Below are 22,622 nucleotides of genomic sequence, written 5' to 3'. Positions count from 1 at the left end.
CCCAAACTCCTCTCATGCACCCCTGTGTCCTTTGTATGGTAAGTCTCAGTCTCCCTCTCCTCGCCTCGGGAGTTTCCTGCCTCCAGCTTTAGTTGCTCTGATTTATCCAGGGGAAGGATAGGCCTCCCTTCCATTCCTTGTATGTTTCCTTCCACCCTGGGGTTCATTACTTTTGGCACTTTACATCTCCATGACTATGGAGATTCCCTTGTGTGATGAGCATGTTGGTGCAGGTCATCCTTCCTGGGGAATGAAAGAGTGAACGGTGAGACTGGAGAGCTTGGGAGTTGGGTGGAGCTAGAGAGGTCTGCAGAGTTTGTTTCTGAAAGACCATTGTATCAGAGGCAGAATGATTTCAGAGAGGAGAGTAATACGCACACACCCTCATTGACCAGCCCTGGAGACCATTGAAACAATCCTGGAGCAAGTGGTTTGAAGGCTGGGTACTAGCACCCCTCCAGGGATTCAGGCAGCTCAAGAGCATGCAGATGAAATCAGGAAGGGAGGTCAGGACGTGGCTCTATAGCTGTTCCTCTCAGTGTAGTAGTCTTCTGGCACTCTCCAGGAATGTGTCTGCAGCATGGGGGCTCTCTGTTGTCTGCATACCATTGTTTGCCTGGACCTCAGCCTCTTTGTCCCCCATTTCATAGTCTCTGTCTTGGAGGCCATTACTTCATCCCTCTCCCTGCACTCTTGTCTCCTTTTATAATGCGCCTTCAGTGTTCTTTTCTGCCTCAGACTGTGGTATCTCCTGTGAGCTGTGCTGTCTTCTCCCAGCAGCACAGGTCCTGGAGCTGTCACACAGCAGTGGCAATGCTTATTTGTGGCCAACTTTGGAAAAGGTACACCTACCTGGGCCCGGCCTGGTCCAGGTCTGTGTCTTGGCTGCAGGCCAAGAGGGCACTGGCTCCCATTGGTCTGCTGAAGGAAGGGACAGACGGACAATTCTGGTATACGTTCCCTAAGATGAGTGCTATCATCTGACACTGGGCCTTCTTCATTCATTTTGGTGAATGGGAAATAAGACATTTACTTTCATAGATGTTCATTGAAAATGAAAGGCCTTGTGATGGTGACAGACACCAGGCAGTTGAGGTGGCCATTGTATGGTGTGTAGCCAGCGTCATTTTTCTAGCCTCAACACAGGAGCAAGTCAGGTGATACTATGCCTCTGTCTTCTAGTGGGCCTCTTTCCTGGCCATGCTCATGGGCAGGTCGGTGACGGCTCTGATAAATCATGTACCTTTCCTCTCAGTATGTGATTCCTCTCTGTATGTGACTTGCTTCCAGTTCTGTCCCTTATCAGATAGCAGTAGCAGAATGAAGAACATTGGGCTGGTCAGGGTACGGCCCTGTGTGGTTTGTGGGGTCTCCAAGTGGAGACAGAGCAGGAACTGAGTTGCTCTCCCTTACTCGGGGGTGGGTTGGGGGTGCACTGAGGAGGTGTGTAGCTCTCAGCAGAAGATAGCCTTAGGTCCCAAACCTCATGGGAATTTGAGTAGGTGCCTGGAGGGTGCTGTGCTTTGCTTAGGCTGCAGACAAGGATTTTGTGAGCAGATGTTGATTGACTACACACTTGATATAGGAACATGCCATTTTAGTTAGCAGGTGGCAGTGAGACCATGGTGGCCATGTTGTTCTTGTTACGTCTAAATCATTCTCCTTCAGCATACATAAGCCAGAGCAGCAGGTACACTGGCCACGAGTCACTGGCAGGAAACCCAGTGCCACAGTTTGTGTGCTTCCTTTTGGGTGTCTTGTTTTAATATTTGTCTGAACTTTAAGTTTTGTTTTCTGTTACTTGAAGAGTACATTTCCCACCTCCACTTCTTGTTGTTGTTGCCATCACCACCACCATCATTACCATCACAACAACCACCACCACCACCATCACCATTATCATCACAACTACCACCACCATAACGACCTCCACCACCATAACGACCACCACCACCATCACCACCACCACCACCACCACCACCATCACCATTATCATCACGACTACCACCACCATAACGACCTCCACCACCATAACGACCACCACCACCATCACCATCATCACCATCACCATCATCACCACTAACTTCATCGTTTGTCATCATTGTCATCGTCATCCTCCTCCTCATCATCATAGTCATTCCATTTTAGCAGCTGTCTTCCTTTCCTCTCCTTTTTTGGGATTTCTGTTGGTGCCTTGTGGCTGACGATGTTGACACTCACCCAGCCTAGTTCTGGGTTTCGCTGGAATGTGGTTCTGATCTTCCTGTGCATAGTCTTGGAACACACTTAGTTATTCATTGTTTGTCTCCAGCATCTTGCTTCTCTGGCATGCCCCCCAAGTGTTGCATTACCTTATCTTGTCTTTGTATTTCTGTTTTTGTTTGGTCATTTTTCTGGTTGATACTTAGTGTAGTAGATAGTTTTTGCTACACTGCTTTAAGTTCCCTAAGTTCCCAGCAAGTCACAGGCACGTACCTGCCCAGGAGTTATCTCAGATCCACTTGGCTAACTCAATGACTGGGCAGTTCTAAGCCTTCCATGGCTAACGTGCTCTTATCTTTACGCCTAGCTCGGCACCTCTAAATCTACCCTCAACATAGAGGAGAGGAGAGGAGAGGAGAGGAGAGGAGAGGAGAGGAGAGGATTGGATTCAAGTTCACATAAGCAGTAACTGCCTCACCTCTCAGGGGCTGGGGGGAGCTCCAGAGACATTTAGGCTTTGTCCTCATCCATTCAGGTCCTGTAAGCTGCTCCAGACACCACTGTTGGTGTAGTAAAAATTCCACTTGAGAGAAGGCAAAATAACAACCTTAACCAACTTAGCTTGTAGATTGGAGATTTGGAAAATGTTTGGAAAAGGAATCATGCTTATGCAGAGCCTCGCAACTGAGAGGCTGACTCCAGAATGAGTGAATTTTAAGCAAGGGCAGCTCAGGAAGGAGCGGGCTGCCAGCATGTGGAAGGAACACTCTAGTACTCTAGTAACAGAGAGTACTTTATGCAAGGTTGGTAGAAGGGAGAGAACCAGCACCTATTTCACAAGGGGCTGTGGCAAAAGCCATCTCCTGCTCTTGTTGGAGTGTGAATGTGCAGATTCATTCAACCCCAAATTCCACTGTGACCCACTAATGGATAACCAGGGTATGAGCCTTCCACTCTGCCCAAATCCAGACGCATTGCCCTGATTGTAGGACAGTTGGAGGGTAGTCTGTCTGCATTCAGGTTGGTGGTGAGGGAATGAGTGCCCCTATGATGGCGTGACTGTAGGTGTGGCTGAATGAACATGGGTACAGAGAAATCTGTGTGACAGGCCCATGGTTTAAGGCACAACAGCTACCTGCTGTGAGCACGCAAATCTCAAAGCAGAGGAGTGCACTGCTGTTACCCACTGGATGAAGGCTGCCTGTTGAACTGTGGTGAGAAAAGAGAGAAACTGATGACCTCATGCCTGTTGTGTGCTTTTGGCTGTCCTCACGCATCTGGAAAGTGCCACAGTACCCTGGAGAGGGCTAAGCACAGAAGCATGAAAAACAGAATGGATTTCCCACCCCCTGAAAAGGCTTTGGGGTCTCGGAGGCTCCAGAGTGCACTGAGAACTGCTGCTTACATGGTGTCTGTGTGGTTGTCAGTGGGAACACATCTTCACTGTTTTCCATCTGAGACACTGGAAGTGAGGCTTCTGTGCAGGTGGCTGGTACTGCCCCAAGTTACTGGTTCTGAGTACCTGGTTCTCTGGAAGGATGACACTCTGTTTACTAGTCCATTTAAGTGAGTGTCTTTGTTACTTTTCTGTTGCTGTGATCTAATACCATAGCCAAGGCAAGTTATGGAACAAAGAGTTGATTTTGGCTTACAGTTCCAGAGGGATAAGGGTCCATCATGGCAGGGAAGCAGAGCAGCAAGTAGCAGCCACAGCAGCAGGAGAGGGAAGTTGAGAATTGACACATCCAACTGCATGTGCAGAGCAGAGAGCAACCAGGAAGCTGCACAGTTCTTTTAGTCTCAGTTTGTTCCAAATGCCATACTTCCTCCAGCAGTGCTGTACTATTAAACCTCCCCAAACAGTGCCACCAACAACTGGGGACCAAGTGTTCAAATGCCAGAGACTGTGAGCTACAGTTTTCATTCAAACCCAAAGTGAGGCTTTAAAGCCTCTTGGAACCCTTTTGTAACGAAAGCATGGCAGGCACCGAGGATGCTGACAGGCACAGGCATGCTGCCCATTCCTTGTCTTCATCATAGCCTTCAGCACATGGGAAAGAATCATGCCCTTTGTACAGCCTCCCCCTGGAACTTGCTCTTTGGACCAGGCTGGCCTTGCACTCAGAGACCCGCCTGCCTCTGCCTCCTGAGTGCTGGATCAAAGATGTCATTGCTTCCACCCACCTGTGTAGCCTTCTCAGCTTGTTTAGACTTAGCTTGTAGATTTGTGAAGTACTTCATATTTTATTCCTGTTAGAACACAGTGAAAGGGGGTTTTATTACTTTCAAGTATGGAGTCTATTATGAAATTAAACTATAAATGTGTCCTAACAAATTATGGGGAAAAATCTGTAGTCTTTCAGTGTGTGAGCCATCTATCATAAAATAGCACACTTACAAAGCATAATCGCCAAAACTTAGAGCCTATATTTCATTTGCTGAGGACAAGAGGGCTTACTAAAATGCTTACTGTAAGTATGAGGAGTCACAGTACTGTTCATTTTTTTGCTTACAATTTATTTAAATTTTAATAAGATTTAGATTAAGGTAAGCATTTAATCAAAGCATCGGTTAGCATTCCATATGCATTTATTCTTTTTGACCATTTTGACTTGGGTCTGCCTTGTTATTTAGGTGTAATGTGTACCTTCAGCTCTTTTCTGTACGGTTTGTTTCAAGGGAGAATGGCAGACTTCCTGTGTGCTTGGAGATTGTAGGAAGGTAGTGGAGAGAACTGTACTGTCAACCATTTATCTGCTAGCTAGAGAACCAGGTAAAAGGTGCATGCACACTGACAAGACAGGCAAGTGGGTATTGTTTTGGACTTCTGTGATAAAAGATGGTCTTTGAAGAACTGAGTCCCATCTCCCAACCTTTCATGGGGTCCAGTCTGTGTGAGAACGTGCCAGCAAGCATGTTTGGGGTATATTCCAGTCTTTGCCCTTGCGTGCCTTCACATAGATGAGAGCAGGTATTAGCTCTTCACTTAACTTCCCTCTTCTTCCTTATAGTTCTGCATTGCTCTTCAGGTTGTTCCAAGACTGAAGAGCAACATTATCCCTTTACGAATTTTATATTCATGGCATTATCTGGGTGAACCCTGTGTGTTTGCCTGCTTCTGTTTAGCACTGTAAAAGTGTGGTCTGTCTGTGGCTGTGTGAAGGTACAGTTTTATTCTTGCTGCATGTCCATAATCCAGTTTTGGGCTATCACAGAATATGCTGATAAGTTCTTGATTTTTAATTTAATTTTTTTTTTTTTTAAGCTGGAGTCTCACATAGCCTCCAAGTCACTATATAGCTGAGGGACTTCTACTTCCCCAGTGCTGGGATTACAGGTCTGTGCCATCATGCCCAGTTTATATAGTGTTGGAGATCAAATCTGTTGCTTTGTTCATCCTAGGCTATCAGGTAGTACATCTTAGTTCCTCGTCAGTCTTCATGGGCATGACTAGAAAACAGGTCTGTCCTGGATGGCATTAGTGGGCATCTCAGGGACATAGCAGGGTTTGTGTATGTTGCATTATTTCCTGTCACTTGGGGATTTGTTTCCTGGGTGCTTGGGTCCTGCACATTTTGAAGGCTGAATGTGAGAGCTGCAGTTTTACCATGTCTCACTAATATGTGGTGCTTCTTTGCTTAGACAGTGTAGACATTTTGATGAGTTCGTCCTGTCCTGCTGTAGTTTTCATTGTTACTTTACTGTTCTGAGGGATGTAGAGCACCTGTTGGTGTGTTGATTGGTTCTTTATAAAGTTCCTATTCTTGCCTTTAGCCCGTTCGTCCCCCGTGCCTCCCCCCCCCACACACATCGGGTTGTCAGCTCTTCAGGTCTGTGGGATTGCTTGTGAGTTTTGGGTGTCGGTCTCTTGTTGAATGTTCTGTGGCAGGCTGCTTCTGCTATGTGGCTGTCTTTTCTCTCTTCTGCTGAGTCTAGATAAGTTGAAAATTTTCATTTTCTTTTTAATTTTTCTTTTCTTTATTTTTTTCTTATTTATTTAGCTTTATGGTCCATAGAGATTTCTCTAACTATATGAAAATACTGGTCTTTGTGATCTTTTGGACTGGTTCTGTAACCCATCTCCTGTTTTCATGATAGGTTGCTAGATGGGTCATGACCTAAGCATTGTGTCAGAAAGACGGAAACATTGGGATTTAGGGTGGGTTCTTGGCTGTTATCAGATGACCTTGCTTGTATTGGTTATATTCTAGAATATTATGTTCCTTGGCTTGTACTAACACTCAAATGTCAGTTTTATAATAAATCAGTATAGTTGGGAGTGTAAGTCTTCCAGGTCCTTTGTGTTTCTTTTAATATCAGCTTGTCAATTTATACAAAAATTCTAATTAAAATTTTTATAGTGATTGCATAGACTACCAATTAATTGGGGAACATTGATGTCTGAACCATTGTTAGGTCTTTGAAACCACATACGTAGAATATTTGTTTATTTATTTAAATCTTTTAATTTTACTTTATATATATTTTTATGTTCTCTAGTACAAGTTTTACATCTTTTTCATAAATTTAGCCCTGGGTATTTGCTGCTATCTGATGGTGTCATAAATGTTACCTTTTCTCAGTGTTATTTTTATTGGTCCCTGGTGTGTAGTCTTACTTCTCAGACTTCACATAGACATTTTAATAGTTCTTGGTTGGCTGTTGTGGGTTTTCTCTGCACATGGTATACTGTGTGTGAATGGTAACCTTACCCTTCCAGTTATCCTCCTGTCTTACTGCTCTTTCTGGTGAGGGTCTCAAGATGGCATTGTTTAGCCCTGGGGAGAGTAGCATGCCCTCCCTCCCGCTCAGGCCTGTTGGATCCTGTAGATGATCTGCCTTCGTCCCTCCACTCTAGCCACTTCGTGCTTGTTGGTGTCATTAACAGTCTGCCGCTCCTCCACCGTCCACTGGGTGTGGTAAGGGACAGAACATGCTCTCTTTGCTCACACCTCTTTTTGGTAGCTTCTTAAAGACTTTTAAAATAAATTCTCCTAAAGATTTATAGATCCTATGATTTTTGCCGATTGGAAGGTTTTTTACTTCATTTGAAGTCAAGCCAACTAGGATTTCAGAATTTCCAAGTTTGCAGGAGGGGAACCCAGGTAACCCCAGCACACTAATCCGCAGTGTCACTTATTCTGTATGAAGCCAGAGTAGAAATAGAGATGTCCTTGTAGAAGTTTGTGTCCAGTGTCAGACTAGACTTAGCAGGATGACCACGCCTGTCACTGTTGTCCTGAAGGTGCTTATAAATCAGAATTACTCATCATCTCTGGCTCTTACAGATGTGGTCTTTTCAGTTGTGTGGTGCCTGGAGCACCCTGAGCCAATGAGCCTCATTCACTGTCTTCTGATTTACCTTGGGCTGTTTGGCCCCACAGATCTATGTCAAATGGCTTGCACACTGGACTGCACGTGGATTCTGGACCTGACTCCTCAATCTTCTCATTTCTAGTCATCCTTAGTCTTCCCCCGCACCCCACCCCCCAAACATTCTGTAGTAACACAGGGGAGTGACTGTCTTTTGGCCAAGAAGGAACTCCAGAGGCTGGTATGTGACTTAATGGAAGGCAGGGTCCCCAGCCAGCTTATGCTGTCCTAACAGCCTGTTGCAGACCTCATCAGATTCTGCCCTGATCAGGACCATGGACTCTGACTCTCTCGTGGAAGGTGAGCCCTTTTGAAAGCCTTTTCCTTGTAACAGAACTCCAGTTCCATAGTGCTGAGGCTAATTTTCACCATGTCTTTGGCAACAGTAACAACAACTCTAAACCAGCAAACTTTGATAATAGGGTTACAGATGAATCTGCCTGCAACAAATCATAGGTAGATTTTAGGCATCTCAGTGTATAGAAAAGGAGAGGTGGATGGAGCAAGGATGGCGGAGTGTTCATGATTGTTGAAGTTGTTGCCTTGGGTTTGTTGCTCTGTTTGCATTGCTTTGTATTTGTGTTTGATTCCACACATAAGAGCTTTTCTTCAGCAGAAGCCTATATGGAAACTCTACAAGAATGTTAAAGTTAAAATTATCTTTATGATATTTTTCTACTGAATTTGATTTTTTTTTTTTTTGGTTTGTTTGTTTATTGAGAAAGGGTCCTACTATGTAGCTCAGGATGGCCTGGAATTGACTATGCAGACTAGACTGGCCTTGAACTCATGGAGATCTCCCTCTGCCTCCTAAATGCTGGGATTAAAGGCAACCACCACCAGGATCGACCATATATTTCTATTTCTTACTCTTCACATATGAGAAAGATAAACTGTTTAGACTCATTGGAATGGCATGGATGCCAGCTGTACTGCAGAGGCACAGCCCCTTGCTTTGAAGTGACACACGGACAGCTCTGGAGAGGGGCTGGGTAAACAGAACGCCTAGGACAGGAGCACGGTGGTGAGTGGACAATTGTCCACTCATGAGCTTGTTTGTCATGTGTAGGACTTTTGAAACTACTTCTGAGTGTATGAGGAAACAACCAGGAAATACACTGTACATTGTAGGAGCCAGGTTCTCACTGTTGGAGAACGGTGTTAATATGAGGAAAAGGTGACTGGCCAAAACCTTGCAGTGGTTGGCTTCCGACCTGAGGGGTCAGCACGAACTTGATGTAAACAAATGCTCGACAAAAAAGATGGAAACTTGTCAGGAAAGCACATGAGACCGACTTAATGGGATCCCAGCATACAGAGCTGAAGCCAGAGTAAGCAAGGATTGGATTATTAGCATGCAGCACAGAAGAATATCCACCCATCTCCATTAATGGAAATGACCAACTGCAAAGATGAGGGCCCCTCTGCACCGTACAATGGCAATTGTTTCAGATGTGCCCCTTTGATGGATCTCGGACCCAAAGGATGTGCCCTGCCATGAGTCTCTCCTCTCAAACAGCTGACATTTAGGTCTTTCAAGGCTTTTGTTAATCTCATGCAAGTCCTCTGCATAAAGCAGTCTGTGATATTCCCTTTGGTCCTTTTACTGTCTGTATGGTCTGTAGTGATCCCCTTGCTCTTCTTGATGTCATGAATTCACAGTTCATCATCATCAGTCTGGCTGAACCTTTGCCAGGCTCATTCATGGCTCTCATTCCTTTGCTTCTGTTGCTGCAAGGGCCTCATTGTAGTCCAGGCTTGAACTTGCTCTCTTCTTCCCTCAGCCTCCTGGATGCCTGGCTTACAGGTGTGCTCCACCATCTTGACTTTATTTTTATGTTTTTAATGGAATTGATTTCTACTCTTTGCTGTTGCCTTTTTGTTATTTGGAGTTTACTTTGTTTTTGTTTTAATTTCTTACAGTAAAGCCTACTGACACTGAATCAAGACTCTCTTCTTAACACAGGGATTCAACGCTGAGAATTGCTCTCTAGGCATTGCATGTTTTGATCTTGTGTCTCCATTTTCATTCATTGCACACACAGTACCTTCTAATTTTCTTCATTCATGAAGTGTTGTTTGTTTGAGACAGGGTTCCATGTAGCTCTCAGACTCTTTATGTAGTTGAGGTGACCTTGAACTGCTGATTCTCCTACCTCCACTGATGAGTGCTAGGATCAAAGCTGTGTGGTGTACTGAAGAGTATTGTTTAGTTTACAAATGTTTTGGTTTTCCTCCCCTCCTGTTCCCTTCCATGCCCTTGCCCTCCCATGCCCTCCCTCATTTTCTCTCCTCCCTCCCTCCCTCCCTTCCTCCCTCCCTCCCTCCCTCCCTCCCTCCCTCCCTCCCTCCCTCCCTTCCTTTTCTTTATTCTTTTTTTCTTTTTTTTAAGACAGGATTCTGCTATGTAGCCCTACCTGTCCTGGAACTCACTCTGTAGACCATGCTGGTCTCAGAGATCTGCCTCCCTCTGCCAAGTGCTGGGATTAAAGAGGTACACTGCCACCACCTACCAAAATTTTGGGTTTTAAAGATAGTTTTCTGCTACTAATTTTAAACTTAATTCCAGTTTAGTAAATAAATTTATTTATTTAAATTTATTTATTCTTTGACTTGAGGCTTTTTAAGCTTAATGGTACTTTATTTTATGGACCTGAAGGTGTCTTTCTCAGTGCCTGCTCTGCATGTTAAAGGACAGTGAAAAAAAATGCACCCTGCTGCTTTTGTGCAGTGTTGTGTAAGTGTCACTGAGTCATGTTGGTGTGTGTGTGTGTTTTCTAGTTTTCTGTTTGCTGTTGTGACAGTCCCTAGGAACCAGCATTGAGAGCTCAGCTGTAATGGTAGATGTGCCCATTTCCTTCATGCTTTTCTTAGTTTTGCTTCTAGTGCGAAGCAAGGTTTTTATTTACTCTTCAGCAGACTGATCCGCTCTGCAGCCTGTCTGTAACTTGAGTCTATAAAGTTTATTTTGTCAGATGCTAATGTCCCCTTCACAGCTTGCTCTTGTTTAATGTTTATTAGTTACTTTTATCATTGTTGTAAATAAGTGCTTGATAGAGACAAGGAAGAGCCTATGATTTTTAAGGGTTCAGTTGAGCATGGTGGGGAGGGTATGGTAGAACAGAGCAAGTCAAGTCCTTGTGGGCTAGGAGGTAGAGAAAGAAGGGTTGCTGGTGTTGGGCTGGTGATTCCATTTCTCTCTTTTATTCTCTGGGCCCCTCAACCTATGAGTAGAGCTTCCTCTATCATGGTGGCACTGAATGCTCAGTTAGTTGCTCCTAGGAAGGCCCTCCAAGACACACCAGAGAAGTTCCTCATCATCTTTTGGGAGATTGTAAATGGAGTCAGTTGGACAGTGGAGCATAATCTACAGGGTTTGTGTGACAGATCTTTCCTCATCTGTAGATTGTCATTTCACAGTAAGGTACAGCTCTGTGAAGGAATATATTGTATATTCTTGTCATTGCCATTGTATGAGTATTTTAGTGTTCATTTTTGGCAAGTATGTGTCTTCCCAGAACATTGTATTGTGTCACAACAAAAACTTCTGGGTTCTGTTACAAGAAGAGTCTCATCTCCATTAGTGCTTCTTAAAGAGCTTGCTAGAAGCCTTGGGTGGGAGTTGCAACCCCGGGAAGCTGACATCCCGTGGGAAGGGAAAGTGGGTTGTGTGGTCCTTTAGTCTGGAGGGGCTTTTCTTTGAAGATAAATATGACAGTCTTCATTTAGGGCCTGCTAACAGGTGTTCCAGAATACCTAGACGGCCATCTCAGAACATGATTCCTGTTTTAGAAGAAGAAAGTTTTTTAGAAGTTTGGCTAGAAAGGTCATCAGGGAAAGAATGAGGCTAAATGATGGTTCACAAGTGAAGTAGTGGAGAACAGTGTTTAACGTTTAAAGAGCATCAGGACCACAATGAAGAAAACTGATTGCACTGGCTGGTTTTGTGTGTCAACTTGACACAAGCTAGAGTTGCCAGAAAGGAGCCTCCACTGAGGAACCTTCTCCATGAGATCCAGCTGTTCGGCATTTCTCAGCTAGTAATCCAGTCCAGTTTAGATGGTGCCATCCCTGGGCTGATGGTCCTGGGTTCTATAAGAGAGCAGGCTGAACAAGTCATGAGGAGTGAGCCAGTAAGCAGCACCCTCCATGGCCTCTGCATCAGCTTCTGCCTCCAGGTTCCTGTCTTGTTTGAGTTCTTGTCCTGACTTCCTTTGATGATGGATTGTGATCTGGAAGTATAAGCCAAATAAATCCTTTTCTCCACAACTTGCTTTTCGGGCATGGTGTTTTGCTGCAGTGGCGCACGCCTTTAATCCCAGCACTTGGGAGGCAGAGGCAGGCGGATTTCTTAGTTCGAGGCCAGCCTGGTCTACAGAGTGAGTTCCAGGACAGCCAGGGCTACAGAGAAACTCTGTCTTGAAAAACCAACCCCCCCCAAAAAAAAACCCCAAAAAACCCAACTAAGACAATGATACTTTGGAAGATCTCATCAGTCATGTGCAAAATGTACCAGAGAGGCCTCCTGGGAATGCAGAATAAACAACAGATGTGTCTGAGGCAAGAGGGATGGGATCTATGGCGAGAGTCCAGCCAGCAGTATAGAATCTTTCCAGGAGCCAGAATGAGCTGAATAAAAATAATCAAAAGTGACTGAGCATTCTCCAGAGCAGGAAGAGGGAGATATATTCAAAGGGTCTTGCTGTGAGCAAAATCAATCAAGAGACAGGCAGTGGCATACTGTCTGGCAATATTTTAAGTTTCCAGACTAAGAAAAGACATGGTAGCATGTAGGCAGAAGAAAAATGATAGTCAGCTAAACCCAGCCCCAAAAGTTACATAGACAGGAACTCTGGAGAAGGTAGCCTTAGGATATTCCATGGTGCCAAGGAAACAGTGTTACAGGGTAAGTGGTTGTGGCCTGAGACTTTTATACCTAGCTAAGCTGTAGCTGTGTGCAGGATGGATACAAAGTTACACAAGAGCCACAGGGTTTGCAGAATTGTGCCACCTGAACTCTTTTCAGGAAGTGAGTGGTGTCCTGACCGAGAGCAGTACAGGTTCTGAACCTGAGGATAAGAGTCATGGTGTTATTGAGTGCAGATCAGTTGACATAAAGGTGAGGGTCACAGAATTGTAGGCAATAACATAAAGCTGGAAAACACCTTGAACAACCCACCTTTAGAGAACAGCTCTTGATGTGACGAGCTGATTAGTTGCAAGCAGCTAGGGAAGATAGTTGACTTGCTTAATAAAATGATTTGTAGGCTGTGCATGGTAGTGGATGCCTTTAATTCCAGCACCCAGGAGACAGGCAGGTCAGTCTCTTTGAGTTCAGGACCAGTTTGGTGTATACAGTGAGACATCCCCCCCCCCCCCCCCCCCCCGCAACAAAACCAAACCAAACAAAACCAAAAGGATTCATCACATTCTTAAAGGAAGAGATGAAATAGATGCCTCAGTAGTCAGGTAGTCTTAGGTTGACATTCATTGGCTTGTCTGAAGTTACTGGGTTGTAGAAAATCTGGAGAACCTATTCACTCCATGGGTCTTGTATCACCAGGGCTTTTGATGGTTCCTTGACACCTGCAGCCTTCCCAAACCTTGTGTAGGTCAGGGAATCTTCCAAAGGATTTACTAAGTGATGTGGAGTGACCTTCAAGAGCGGCTGCTGTGGTTGGGCAGTGGTTCTATGGGCAAAATGCAGAGCTAGATAAGGACTACAGGAGATCTGCATTTGAATGTTGCCAGGCACCTGCCTCTTGGGAGGGGCTACCCCAGATAGCTTTCAGATCTTCTGCATGGCTATGCATTCCTTAAAAACCTGGAAAAGTGTAGTTATAAAAGATGGGCACATGGGTGATGATTTATGACACTCAAGTGGGAGAGCAGAATTTGAACTAAATTTTATGCTGGCAGCTGTGTGGGTGCTTCTCAATGAAAAGGTGAGGCAGGACAGTGGTATTTTTTCTGTGTATTTCACAAAATAGTGCAGCTTGAAACATCTCTGTGTCACTGGCAGGATTCTCCTATACTACTTCCTCCCAAAAGCTGATGATGGGGAAGTTTCTGGAAGGGTGGTTGATATCTCTAAGTCAGACTTTTAACTGAGGTTGATTTTGGCTCCCCACACCCTGAGACATTTCTGGCTATCATGATGGGGGGTGCTACTAGCATCTTATTGGGCAGAGGTCAGGGATACTGCTGGCTTATCTTGTCATGAGTGCACTGCCTTTATAGCCCAGCCACTAGGTAACTAGTCTATGATGTCAGCAGTGCAGCGGTGAAGAGAGTTAACCAGCTTTGTTTTGTTTTTTCCTCACATGACATGCAACAAACCACAGTGGTTCATGTTGATCAAAATGGCTTAGTATGAATTGCTTTTTCCAGTCCCTGGGTTTGTAAAGAAAGAGAAGAGTGAAAACCAGAGCCTATTTCCTTAGTTAGGTAGTGGTGTTCACATCCCAACTGAGGGCTCCTTTCTTCTCTGACCATGCAGGTTCATCTCTGCAAGGCCAGGTGACAACGTTTGCTCTTCTCGTGGATTACTTGGTTTACAAGACGCTGCCAGTGAGACTTCAAGTTTACGCAGCTGGGACCCGGGCCTCCTCAATTTTGTTCCTGCATGTGCTGGTGGAAATTTGGAGTGTGTTGGAGCCACTGTTTACCTGGACATCTTGAGCCATTTTGAACTTAAGGCACTGACGCTGCTAGCAATGAGCTCCCAAAGCCATCCAGGTAAGGCCTGCAACTTCTGTCACTAGCATTCTTTTTTACAGATGTGTGCTACTGTCCCTCCAGCCTGCTTGTTCCCTTTCAGATTTTGCTTTCCTGTGGCAGTTGCTGTGGGTTTGCAGCATCAGCAGGTGCTCAGAAACTGGATTCTTGTCTTCTGGTTCAAAGGACTGATATAGACCTCCCAGGGGTTCAGAGGATGCCCTGGCTTTGTCTGCCCACTCCAGTGGCAGGGAGTTTCCTTGATGCCAGGAAAAAGAATTTTGAGTAGGTGATGGGTAAATACCACAGGTAACTTGCAGAGTGAGGTTCCTGTCAGGGTAAGTGAGGAACAGAGCTGCTGTGCTGACCCTGGCTGGGATGAAACCTTGGTTCTGCACAGCCTTTCCAGTGTCCTTCGTTTGCTTTCTTTGGAGCCATATTAAGCATTTCACAAGTCTTTCTGCTTCTCAACAGCCCATTTGGAACTGCTGGGACAAAAGATTCATCCAAGGTCACAGAGCCAGAACAGGATTAGAAACTGCATGCTTGGGCCTTTAAAAGGGAAATACATATGGGACTTGGCCTTAGAAAGTAGCAAAGCATGAACCAGGTTAAATATAGAGGGCCCTGTCTGGCCCACCTTAAGGTGTGGGTCTCCTGGAGAAGGTTTGGCTGTTTTTGGCTACTTCTGGTGCATTTTTAGTCTCTAGGACTTGAGGTGTAGGAACTGTCCTGAGTACACACAGGAGGCTGGATAGATGCTTGGATGGATGCTTGAGGCTTTGTCAGCTGCCTCTGAGCCTGTTCTACTGGATAGAGGCAGAGGCTTAGGGTCTAGGCCGTTCACTCCAGGACTGCCTGAAACATAGTGGTAGCACATACTTTTCTGGGCATCATTGCTTTATCTGAGAGCTTCAGAGGGCAGAGATCTAGGTTTTATTTAGGTAGGAAGGTTTTATTGATTCAGTTGTTCATGTATTGATTGTTGTAAAGAAATGGTTTTTGGTTGATTGCAGGAAAAATTTAAGCTGTATAGACTGAAATGTAAAGTAGATACTCATATGAAGGTATGCCTCCTGCTCTGCAGTGAGATGGAGGTGTGTATTCCCTGTGTGAACATGCAGAGAGATACATGTGCCCACATCCAAGGTGACATTACACAATTACTGTGAATATATTATGAACTGTACTACAAGTATCCCCACTTCTGCTAATTTCTGAGAAGCTAAAGCTGGGCCAGCAGACACACAGGTTTAAAATGTCTCTTGGGTGACTATGAATTGTTTCAGAATGTGTCTAACTGAACTTCGTAATTGCAGTGTGTAGGGAGGCGTAGTTTCCTACCTTTTTACCACGTTGGCACTGGGCAGAAACTGTTTTATTTCAGCTAGCATGCTGGAGAAAATGACTATGTTCTCTTTGCTGTTTAAGTGGTGCACATACTCTGTGACCTGACACAGATGCAATCGGATCTTGTAAACAGTCCCTAAGCATTTCAGGAAAAGCATGCTCTTAAGTTGTTGGTCTGAAGAAGTATATCTTAGTACTGTATTTAAAAATCTCACATACGCGTGACCTAGTTCTGTTCAAGAATATCTGTACCTTCTCTCTACATGTTACATATCTATTAACTCAATTACGTTTTTATGCCAGGATGGCCTCTATCCTTTGCTTGATTTCTGAGAAAAGTTAAATTTTCTATTGTAGTTATAATTGGTATAGTCTTTTAATATTATTAATCATTTTCTCTATATATTTTAATGTTTCCCTCCAGTGCTTAATTAAAAATTAATGGCTATTCTTTTGGTTAATGAGGTCTCTCACCAGAGTACATTGTTTATTTTGTTCTGTAAAACACTTGCCTGTTTCTGGCTAGTGGGTCTTGTCCTGTCTACTTATCTGTGAGTTTCCCCAGCCATCCTCTTCAAGCCTTATCCTCATAAATGGGGACAGCTGGATTCTGACTTTTCTCCCCAGAGTCTTTGCCCTTCATGTGGGAAATTTTACTCATTATTGTTCACTTCTTTCTGTCTGTCTGACTCTCTTTTTTTCTGTCTGTCTCTCCCTCCCTACCTTCCCTCTTTCTTTCCTTTGTTGAGTACTAGACTTGGGGTTCCTTGCCTACCAGACAAATGCTCTACCACTGAGCTGCACCCCCAGCCCCTCTGCTTGTTTGTCTTTGAGCTTCTGGGTGGCTCTTTCCCTCATGCCAGGTTGTGTGCCTCTGTGTCTTCTTGCAGCAGGTCAGATAGAGCTGCCTTGTGCCGAGATCATTCTTTTCCTCAGAATGCTTGCATTAACTGTGACTGGGCTGTTGTTCAGGGCCTGGAGCTTGCTGAGACTCCTGCCTTTCCAGCCCTCTGGTCTTCTACAGATTGTATTCTAGAACCATATAACAGGTGCCTTCCACATGGCTTACCACAGCTCTGAATGACCAAGAGGGAAGCTGGCTGTGTGCCTAGGCCATAGGTCCTTACTGGTGACATTTAGACTTGCTTGATGGCCCTGTGGTTTCAGATGAGTCCTCTGGGCTTTCTCTATTGTTAGACATTGCTTTGAATGCTTTGAATCCTTCCACAGTTTATTTATATTTTGAATTTAGTGGATTTCAGGAAGAGAATGAGTAGTCAATTAACTAATTCATTGATTTATAATAAAGGGGAGTTTTAATATTGGGAATTTGAGCCTGAAGTCTTGCACAGGTTAATTAAAGCATCTTCCACAGAACTCCCAACCTTCAGCTTGCTGTCTGGAACAGGAAACTTCAGACTATGTTGGGACAAAGCTAAGGAACCAGGATAGTCATGCTGGTCCTTGTCACTAAGTTGTAGTTCCCTGTCTTCCTTCCTCTGTGACCCCAGTGTCTTCCCTCTGGCCCCATGCCCTAGCCTGCCTGGCTCACTCTTGCCTGCTCCTGTGTGGCCTGGCGCAGCGCTGGTGGCACATCAGGCCCTGGTGGAGCTCTGTGGCCTTTGGGTCCTCTCACATTGGCAGGGCAGCTTGGCTTTGCCCTGGTGATGAAGTGGCCTTTTTATTTGCTGTGTATAACTCCTCTCTCCTCTGTTTTCCTTTAAACTCCCTGTGGTGCTGGGTGAGGCTTGCGTTATGATTTTATTGCTCTTCTTTCTGGACTTTGCTAGAGCCAGGCCCTGGCTCTCTGACGTAAAAGCCTCCTAACTGTTGGGATTTATTGCTCTAAATAACTGTTTCCAGTACTGTGAGCAGCCCGAGGAAAGGGCTTGGGTTGGTTCAGCTTGTGAGGACTCTGTGGAAAGAGGCTCTGAATGGTGCTGCTGGTCTCATCCTGCACTGAAGCCCTCACTGTTGAGATGTGCCCAGGCAGGCTGTGGTGAGCTCAGCTCTTAGACCTCTGCCTGTGCGGCAGGTCCCCTGGAAATAGCAGTGGGAGGACAGATGGGGCTGCTGGGAGAATGAGCAGCCTTTCTTTCTTCCCTGTCCCTTTTCCCTCCCAGTAATTGCTGTCTTACTTGGTGTTATAGTGCATCTAGATACTGGTAACCGGCTGGCTACCATGAGACCCTGGTCCTGTCACCTGATCACTCACTCATCTGACACGACACTGATCATCAGTGTATTTGAACTTCTTGGGGAAGGTCTCTGCTTAGAGAAAGTAGATATCCTCAAGGAGGCATTTGTGCCGCCTTAGCTGACGGCCTTAGGTAGGAAGCCCATCAGAGCCAGGATCCTTCTTTCTTTCTTTCTGTTCTTCTATCGCTGGATCTCAGTGAGAGGCCTGGCTAGTGTCGGGTTACAAATAAAGTAACCATGTTGAGGGAAGCCTGTGGAATCCAAGATCAGTGCTTTAATTTGGGTCATTCTCTGGTTTAATAATATTCTGTATGTTTGAAACATCGTGGGTTGTTCTCTGAGTCTCCAGGAAGAGGCCTTCTGCCCCTTGGCCTAGGCTGAGCTGAGATCCTCCAGCTCTGTGCTTTAAGTCCTTCCCCCTTCCCCCCAACCCCCACAGAGTCTCTCTCTGAAGTTCTGACTGGCCTTGAATTCACTAGGATCTGCCTACTTCTTTCCTCTGAGTGCTGGGATTAAAGTTGCATGTCTGGTCCTACCCTTACTTGTATGGTCTTGAGTCTTATTTATTTTAACCAGTTTGGTTGCCAAGGTTATTATATAGTAATGAAGATATTAAATGGTAATGAAATTATATCATAAAAGAATGTTTTTATAACTTTTACATTGTGCTCTGCAATGTATATGTTTCAGGGATACTTGCCCAGTAGGATAGGGAATGAATTTTGTGGGCTGTGGTGCATACAGATGTAGATTCTGGGCAGCTGGTAGCAAGTGACTTGCAAAGTCTGAGTGAGGCCTGGTGTAAGAGACCACTGTAGACCATAGTGATGTCAGACAGGTATGTAGGCAGTTAGGGCTAGCCAGCCAACAGGAGGCCTAGGAGTGTCAGTAAGGAGATAGATAGCCTTGTGTAGCATAGTCAGCCAGAGAGGAGCAGCTTCATGCAGATCAGGGAGGGAACAGAAGGGGACACCAGGAGGTAGCCACTCTGAACTTTTAGACAGTGGGGAGCGAGACTGAGCTGGCCAAGGTCATGGAGAAGTGAGCGTTTCTTTTGAGCATACATCAAGTTCTCTGGAAAAGGACATGAGATACCTCAGACAGTGGGACAGAGTTGGGTGGGGGTGTGTTAAGCCTGGGAGTGCTTCAGTCTGCTTTCTGAAGGAAAGGCTTCCAGAATGCTTGCTTCCTGTGCTTCGTGCTGCCTCCTGCCCAGCTCCTAGCACACGCATCTTGCTGGCATCTTCCCAGCCACCACCCCACTAGCATGCGCAGCTCTCAAGTTGTCACCACCCTGGCTTCTCCATGCCGTGATTATCTGAAATCTTAATCAGTCAAGATTTGTTCTGGAAATCATGTAGACATAAGGACTTATTTTTCAACCTTTCTTTTTTTCAATCTTCAAATTGTGTTTTGTCTTTTAAAAATCACGAATACTCTGTCACTGGGAAGAGCTCAGAATATTCACTGTCAATGGTGTGCTGATGGTTTGTTTTGGCAATTTTCTGAAAATTCTTACACAGTTTGGGGAGCATTTGCATTTGTGTCCTTCTTTCAAAGCCCCCATTGTAGAAATGCAAATTTCTGAGTTCTGAGATGCTGAATGTTAGATGATTAATGATATTGAAATTTAAGAATGAACTCCTGGTATGTATTTGACACAGAAAACTCAATACTCGAATCATTAGGAACCATTGAGCACAGCTTGGTGCTGGAACAGAAAGGCCATAATTGCAGTGCCTGGCAGTGGGGGCAGGTCGTATGTGGACAGGTGTGCAGATGCATACCGCCTCCAGAGCTGGTCTGTGCAAGGCCCAAAGCTGCTCCAGCTAAAGAACTGGGTCTGTTTAACCATAGGTGTTTAAAACTTATAGTGATCATAAATCAACATTGATTACTTGCTTACTCCAAGTCAAACACCGCTGTGCTTTTGAGGGACCAGAATGAATAGCAAGTTCGTTCTGAATTGTGCTTTCCAGTCATTACATTTGTAAGGCATGATGACCTTGGGAAGTGAGCTAGAATGCCACCGTTCCATTGTGTGGGTGAGAAAACCAGTATTGCCTGACATCAAATAACTGCCTCAGTTGGGGTAGCACAGTGCTTCAAAGGCCAGCCAGGAACTGGAATTCATCGCCCACACACGCTTCTCTGTGGACAGCAGAACTCTGGGTGCTTTGGGCTCAGATAAGTCTAGTCAAACTCTCTACATGTGTGGGGCTTCCAGGCCAAGCAGGCAGAGATTGGCATTTAGGGGTTGCCGGCACCTTGGGAATGGAGTGATTCTTGCCATGTGAAGGAATAGGCAGATCATAGAAGCTCCCAGAAGAGCTGTATACATTTAATGGAGATGTCCCCCCAGAAGGCCTGCACTGGCTAAGTCTGAAGAGCAGGGCATGATGCTTGCTGCCTGGGGTACATGGCCTGGTAGAGAGGCAGTGTTCAGTATGGAGGGAGAGAGTTAGGCTTGCTGTTGCAATCTGTGTGGCCAGGATCTTGTCATCTAGATAAAGAGGCTCTGTGTGACCTTAATACACAGTGTTACCTGAGCCATCCTGGCTCAACCATCCTGAAACTTCTGCTGTTTGCACCATTTTAGGTGTGTGTACTGCATTTTAGGTATGGTTCAAACCTTCTCTGAGTTCTCGTTGCTGGTCCTGGAGTGCTGAACTGAAGGAACTGACTGGGAGGCTGGTGAGCCATGTAATTTGGGGGTTTGGGTGAAACTTAGTGCTTCACCTCAGCACCTCTCTGTCTGTTTATTTTCTGAGAACATAAGAAATGGACAGTGAGGAAACTGTAATGATTAACACAGAGACGAAGTGAGCTTCATCAAGGGCTCTGAGCAGCTTAGGATCTGCTACAAAGCACTGCTCGGCAATTCAGACACTCCTAACTCTTGCTGTTACCATGTACTTGGAAAAGAAAAACATATTTATAGGTGATGTTTGTGTGTTTTATACATAAAGTTTGTGGCTAATTTACATATTTCTAAAAGTTGTATCAGATAGCATTTGTAAAGAACTATGAAGTTGGCTAAAGTATCTTGGAGTTCTTGTTTAGTGGTCATAAACAGGATGAATTGGTTTTCATACAGTGACATTCACATTAGACCCAAATCAGCTCTGACTCTGTATTTCCTTTAGATGGTGGGATTGGTTGTTGTCCAGTCATGTCAGCCCTTGATGACCAAGATTGGGATGGGCAGGTATGTGTTCATGTATGTGTGAGTGCATGTGTGTGTGTGCGTGCACATGCATGTGAGTGCATGTCAAGACCTGAGATGAACCTTGTGTTATCCTCAGGAGCTGCCTACCTTGTTTTTTGACACAAGGTCTCTTCACTGAGACCTGAGGCTTGCTGGCAAGTCACTCTTAGTCCTGCCTGGCCAGGGATCCTCTGGGATTCTCCTGTCTCCACTTCCCTAGTGCTGGGAATGCAGATCCATGCCACTGTGCCTGGCTTCTTACATGACTATTGGAGATTGAACTCAGGTCCTTATGCTTGCATGCAGGGACTTTACTGACTGAGCTTCTCCAGCTCTGTGTGTGTGTGTGTGTGTGTGTGTGTGTGTGTGTGTGTGGTGTGTGTGTGTGTGTGTGTGTATGTGTGTGTGTGTGTGTGTGTGTGTGTGTGTGTATTCTAAAGAATACAATTTCTTGTATTCTGGTGGTTGTGGTGCATTTCTGGAGGCTGGAAGGCTTAAGATCAGGATGCCAGTGAGGGCTTCCCTGGCCTCTGCATCACCCCACCCTACTGCATTATTTTGTGATGGCACCAGGAGCCCCTCCCTATTGAAGGGCCCTCAGTATACTCAGGGTGTCCTCCTCATACTTCATCTCTTTCCTGTGGCTCACTTCTTACTGCTGCTACACTGGGTGGGGAATGGCAACATTTAGACCTTCACAGAAGGTGTTAAAGCCTCCTGGAAAGAGCTGGAGGCCCAACTTTGATTAGTTTACACTCACAGCTGGTTTGCTCCTCTTGCATTCTCCCAGGAAATCTCTTGGAGAAAGTGGACTTTAATTAGAGCCCTGTTTCTCAGTGGCTTGTTTTTCTCAAAAGGCCTCACTATTTGGCAGTATTGGTGTTTTGAGAAAACTGTGGGGTTACAGTTTCTAATGCACATAGTGTTTAAGAGCAAGCCAGGCTACTTTTAGTGGGAGCCCCTCCCTCTTTTCCTCCCATAGCCAGTTAACAGCATGATGCATAATTCTTGATGCTCCTTATTTTTATCTTCACATGGAGCCACTCCCTGTCAGAGGCTGACATTCTTTAAGCCCATGCCTCTCTCCCAGACTGATGCAGTAAGTAGACCTGTCTGTATTCTTTGCCTTGCTGCTTGTAACTTATGATCTAGTCAAGTGCAATGGCCACATGTTCATGCATCTCTCTTCTGGTTAGTGGCAGTTTTAAAAGAATTGAAATTAAAAATAGATTTGTTTATTATTATTTTATGTGTATAGATGTTTTGTTCACATGGATATCTCCGTATCATGTGTCTCCAGTGTTCACAGAGGCCAGAAGAGGGTGTCTGATTCCTTGGAGCTAGAGTTACAGAGCCAATAGGTGGGTACTAGGATTGGAACTCAGAACCTCTGAAAGTTTCACAAGTGCTTTTAACCACCAAGTCATCTATTCAGGCCCAGTGCTTTGTTCTGGTTCTATTGAAAGGGCTAGAGAGATCAGAGTGCTTCTTACTTACAAACTAGGGGCTTAAAAGCATTTAGAAAGTTTGAGGTGGTGCCTGGGGAAACCGGATGCATGAAATGCCAACATTT

General features: G+C 45.1%; 1 protein-coding gene across 21 annotated transcripts in view; it reads left to right on the top strand.

Moving 5' to 3' along the window:
- Hdac4 (histone deacetylase 4) overlaps positions 1 to 22,622 on the top strand; it is a 266,924-nt gene that overhangs the window by 33,134 nt on the left and 211,168 nt on the right. For 19 of the 21 annotated variants that reach the window (XM_017319488.2, XM_017319486.2, XM_017319487.2 and 16 more), the window contains one exon: positions 14,075 to 14,313. In XM_017319488.2, coding sequence (XP_017174977.1) covers positions 14,292 to 14,313 — 22 coding nt within the window. In that variant the 5' untranslated portion in view covers positions 14,075 to 14,291. Of the gene's footprint in view, positions 1 to 14,074; positions 14,314 to 20,987; positions 21,050 to 22,622 lie in introns of all 21 variants that reach the window. The other 2 variants (XM_030252549.1, XM_006529312.2) reach the window with 1 other exon arrangement.

This window comes from Mus musculus, chromosome 1 (assembly GCF_000001635.26).
Source record: "Mus musculus strain C57BL/6J chromosome 1, GRCm38.p6 C57BL/6J".
NCBI lineage: Eukaryota > Metazoa > Chordata > Mammalia > Rodentia > Muridae > Mus > Mus musculus.
This window is presented reverse-complemented; position numbering and strand designations above follow the sequence as displayed.